A 4585-nucleotide genomic window follows, 5' to 3' on the forward strand; every position below is an offset into this window, starting at 1 on the left:
CCCCTACCCTCCTTGTACCCCTATCTTCTCCCTCCTTCATCTGCCCTCCCAGCAGGCCCAGACTCCTTACCTCCCAGGAGGTGGCTCACAGCAGGATCCATAGGGGCAGGAAGGGCAGGGACAAGCCTAGATCTGGAAATATGGCTTGCAGCTCAGGCTGCAAGGGTGGAAGGGGTTCAGATGGCAATTTCTTTCACAGTGGTAGAAGATTGTGCAAGTTGGGGCATGTGCCTGCAGTGGGAATGTATGATCTCTCTTTCCTTTGGCAGTTATTTATTTTACTTTCATTTACAGTATTCTCCAAATGTCAGTGATATAAACCCAACAGTGACTATAGTAAGACGCTACATGCTGCATTGTATCCTTTGCCTTTCTGTGGGGAAAAAGAGAATATTTCTCCTTATGCCACATTTTATGACTTGGAGAAGTCACTGTGATTGCTTATAGACTATTCTGCATACAACCCTACTCTTTTGCCTGTCTAGATTATTTCTGAGCATAAATGAATCCCTAAATAGTCTCTAAGCACAGTCTCTTACACTAGAAAACACAAGATAAAGCTAGGGTGGATACCTGTCTGAGGCACGGGCCCAGACTGAGCAATTCACTGCTCTCAGAACTGTTAATAAATATTGCCATGTATGCTTTTATTCCCATTACAGTAGTTGCTTTTCTGTAAATAGTACTTTTAGAAAGAGAGAAAAAAATAATGACATTTCTAAAATAAAGGAACCACGCTTCTGCTTGGTAGCACTTCAGAATACAATCTGAGCAAGTAAGGGTTAAACACAGAGCAGTGCTGTGGCTAGAGAAGGAAAGGAAAACAATATTCGAAGTATGAGAACACTACTGTCTTTTTTAACCTTCAGCCAAGTGGTATGTAGCATTTATATGTGAAAAAATGTGGCTGTTGCTGCTAAGCATCTCCTTGCATTCCCCGTTTTTCTAAACACCCTCTTCTTTTGACAATAATGTATCTATGCAAAGACAGCCATAGGCTGGACCCTCCGGCACAAATAATCCACATTCTGATTCCAAGCATTTAAAATTCAGATCATTTCACTACCCAAATGGATGATCTTTAAACTGTAGATGTAACATAAAAGTGAGCCTCAGTGTCATTGACAACATCCAGTGTTGCATTTCAGCATGCTTCTTTATACAAGCCTGCGTCTTCAAAGGCAAAATGTAGTTCTTTTTTAATGAATTTGTTGTTTATAAATGATGGAGGAATGAGGGCATTGTTCCATGCAATGTAATGTAACCAGAGTGGGCAAAAAAGGCGAATGTAGAAGCCAATACCTGAATATAAACCCTACTGCCTGCCTGTCAGGGAACTCACAGTGAGAGCAGATGAAAGTGGTCCTTCAAGCCTTGGGAAAGATGGCTTTGCCCTTGCCCTCTCCTCTCTGTGCCTCCCCCTGACTGCCATAACCCTGGTCCCTGCTGGTACCACAGCTTTTGCCTGAACAGAAAAGAATGACAAGTTTTAAAAATGGGCCCTTTATGTTACTAAGCCAGAGAACCGTCTTGGCCTTCCCCTTGTTGATAGAACTGCACATGGTTCCCATTGACATAATTGGAAGCCGTCTTGCTAGGTTATGAGAGAATTTGGCATACACCTTGAAAATAATCATCAGAAAGCCTCCTGAATTGCTATAAAAATACCCACAGTAGCATTTCAAAATTAGATTTATTTTTAAGTGTTACCGTTGCATCCCAGGAACTTGAAAACCATATTTTCTATTAGCAGAACATTTCCCATACCAATTTACATTCACTGCATGTATTAACTTCACAACCCACAGTTAAGCTTTCCTCTTGGGGACAGTACACTTTATTTTAATATTGAAAATAATGAAAGTTCTAAAAAAACCCGCAGAGAAATTATTTTCCCAGTCATGTTTGCAATTCTTTACCCTTCGAATTACATAAGTCTCTATGTTATGACATTTAATTCCTGTTTTCACTCAACTTTGCCAAAGCAAGGCAGCAAAGAATCTTCATTATGTGTTTCTGTCCACATTCAAAAGTATTTCCACATTAATTGATACGTTCATTTTAAAGTTCAGAGGAACTTTCTTCTAATTACTATGCAAGCGAGCAGTATCGTGATATGCGTAATGCTATCTGCTTACCTACTGCAAAGAAGGCAATCAGAACCGTACACAGTTGCAAACACCTTTGCTATCTCAGACTACGACATATTGTAAATGTAAAATGTAAAAACGCTGCATAGAGCTGACAGATGGAAGGGGATGTTCCCCTCTGGATGGCAGAGGGGTCAGACAGTGCATGTTACACAGGAACCACAGCTATACACACTATGTGATGAGAGGCCGACGGCTGAACGAGCATGCTAAGAAACTCTACACTCCTACTTACCACACATTGGAATCTATGCCCAGATGTGGGTGTCCTAGGAAGGAGGAGGACAGGTTTTTTTAAAACAGTACAGGGTCTGGCCCATTCATTCAAAGTCTGTTGTGTTCTAGTATGAGCAAGTGTTAACTGAGCGATGCCAACAGTCCTCAGTAAGTAAATGTTCTATGCATCAGATTCGAGTCGTTATTATTCAAAAGCTTTCCGTAAATTCTCTAGTTCATTTTTCATAATTAAATTAAGTCGTCCACTTACAGGAAAGGGATATTGAGCTACAGTACGCAAGAGAGTCTTGCCAGAAAATAAGACAATGAACTGAAAAATAACAATCACACTAGGAATATGTTCAGGAAGAACAACCAACAGTGTAATGAGCAAGAATGATGGAGAGTAAAACAAACCCATATGTTATAATAAATATTGTATCAATAAGTGCAGATCTCTACCTGATTTTCATACTGAAAGTCATCTCCAATTATCTACATAGTCTGCTAAACTCAGAGGCAACCTCTAATTCTAAAGTGCCCAGTGTGACAGAAAGAGAAGACTCTAGAAGTTAAAGCAGCACATTCAGGAATCACATTAATGTTTCATGCTATTTTTCAGATGAAATATCATCGTTTTAAAATATGCTAAGCCCGCTTACCATTATGTGACATTCCAACGGCGAGGCACTTCTGAAATCTGCAGTATTGACATTTATTTCTGCTTTTCTTATGGATGCGGCAGTTAAGATCGCACCTGTCATAAATTAGCTTTAATCTGATTGTTCTTCGGAAGAAGCCCTGCAGTAAACACAAAAGCATGTGAAAGGATGAAAGAATCTGCCAGTGCCATTGCCTGACCATACATACAGACATACATACACAGCACCTTTCTGTACACTGAACCTAATTTTGTTGTAGACAGATTTCCTAAGGAAGTAAGGCTCATGGAACCATACTGCCTGCTTATCAGCATGCTCTGGTTCTGATCTTATGAGCCATTTTCAGCCTAGCTCAACAGAGTTAGGGTTGAAAATCTCAGATAGCTAGGAAAGCTTATGGGAATCAATAGGGTTTGAAGGACAGTAGGGACATAAGCTGGGGGGCTCTACAGATGTGCCGGGCATGAGGAACACTGTGCCAAAGGAAGTGAAGTTCCATGTGTACCACTGCTCATGGACACTTCGTTATAAAGTGAGCATGAATTTAAAGTTCACTATCAATGTAGAAATTTTTTTTATACATCACAACAAAGCAAAATTTCTGCCAATAGCAGTTTGATCTCAAGTACATAAAAAAGGTTATGGGTTATCTGTTTGTTTAAATTTTCTTTCCCAGGTATTTTTGTATTCTATTTCAAATATTTATTTTCCTTTCTGAGCCTGAATAGTAAAGAGAATTTGTATTGTTTCACCTATTCTGTTTCTTAGTTTTTGCACAGTGCTGAACTGATTTTGCAATAGTTATTTCTGGCTTCTATTTTCGAGATAGTTTTACTTTCTAGTTTTTCTCTATTGTTTGCACATTACAACTTTACAAAGTACATTGGCACATGAAAGATCCAAAAACTTGGTGCCAAACTCATGAAAATCATTGCAGAGAAGTCTTACGAAGTCTTACAAAGAGAGAAATCATTATGGAAAGTCACAATTTAAAGATGGTTTCTCAGATCACTCAATCAATTAATAAAGTTTATCCAATTGTATAATTTTCTTTTATTTGTAACAATTTTTCCTGAGAGTGAATAATAACAATAAAAGCATAACGCCAAGTCTTACATATATCATTCCCTGTAATTTAAGTAGTCAACAGCATACTTACTGTTGGATGGGAATTTCATTTTAAACTCTGTAATGTTTTTCTTTGAACTCAATGAATTATTATTAATTTCTTTCTCTGGCATTTCTTTTCTCACTCTTGAGGACAGTCAATTTTTATACCAATCATTTGTTCTTTATGTGTCATAAACACTAAATATCATTGACATCAAAAAAAGATGGTGGAGTTTTAAAGCAGAAATCCATATTCTTCAATAACTTTAGACTTTTCCGTAGTCACCTAGAGATGTATAAGCTGCATAAAGAGACTCTAATCACTCAGAGTAACAGAGTCTGAATTTTAAAGTGCTCAGAGTATCGAGCTTTGGAGCTGGGCATGAGCCTGCTTTTGCTGCATTATATGAATTCAGATTCTGCAAGCGACCTCCAAGACAGCAGGAA

At 38.5% G+C, this 4585-nt stretch overlaps 1 protein-coding gene across 1 annotated transcript in view; it reads right to left on the reverse strand.

Annotated features, from left to right (window-relative positions):
• PPARG (peroxisome proliferator-activated receptor gamma) overlaps positions 1 to 4585 on the reverse strand; it is a 24637-nt gene that overhangs the window by 18698 nt on the left and 1354 nt on the right. Inside the window, exon 3 of the mRNA XM_010192885.1 lies at positions 3029 to 3167. Within this exon, the coding sequence (XP_010191187.1) occupies positions 3029 to 3167 (139 nt within the window). The remainder of the gene's footprint in view (positions 1 to 3028; positions 3168 to 4585) is intronic.

This window comes from Mesitornis unicolor, unplaced genomic scaffold (genome assembly GCF_000695765.1).
Source record: "Mesitornis unicolor isolate BGI_N332 unplaced genomic scaffold, ASM69576v1 scaffold13499, whole genome shotgun sequence".
Lineage (NCBI taxonomy): Eukaryota > Metazoa > Chordata > Aves > Mesitornithiformes > Mesitornithidae > Mesitornis > Mesitornis unicolor.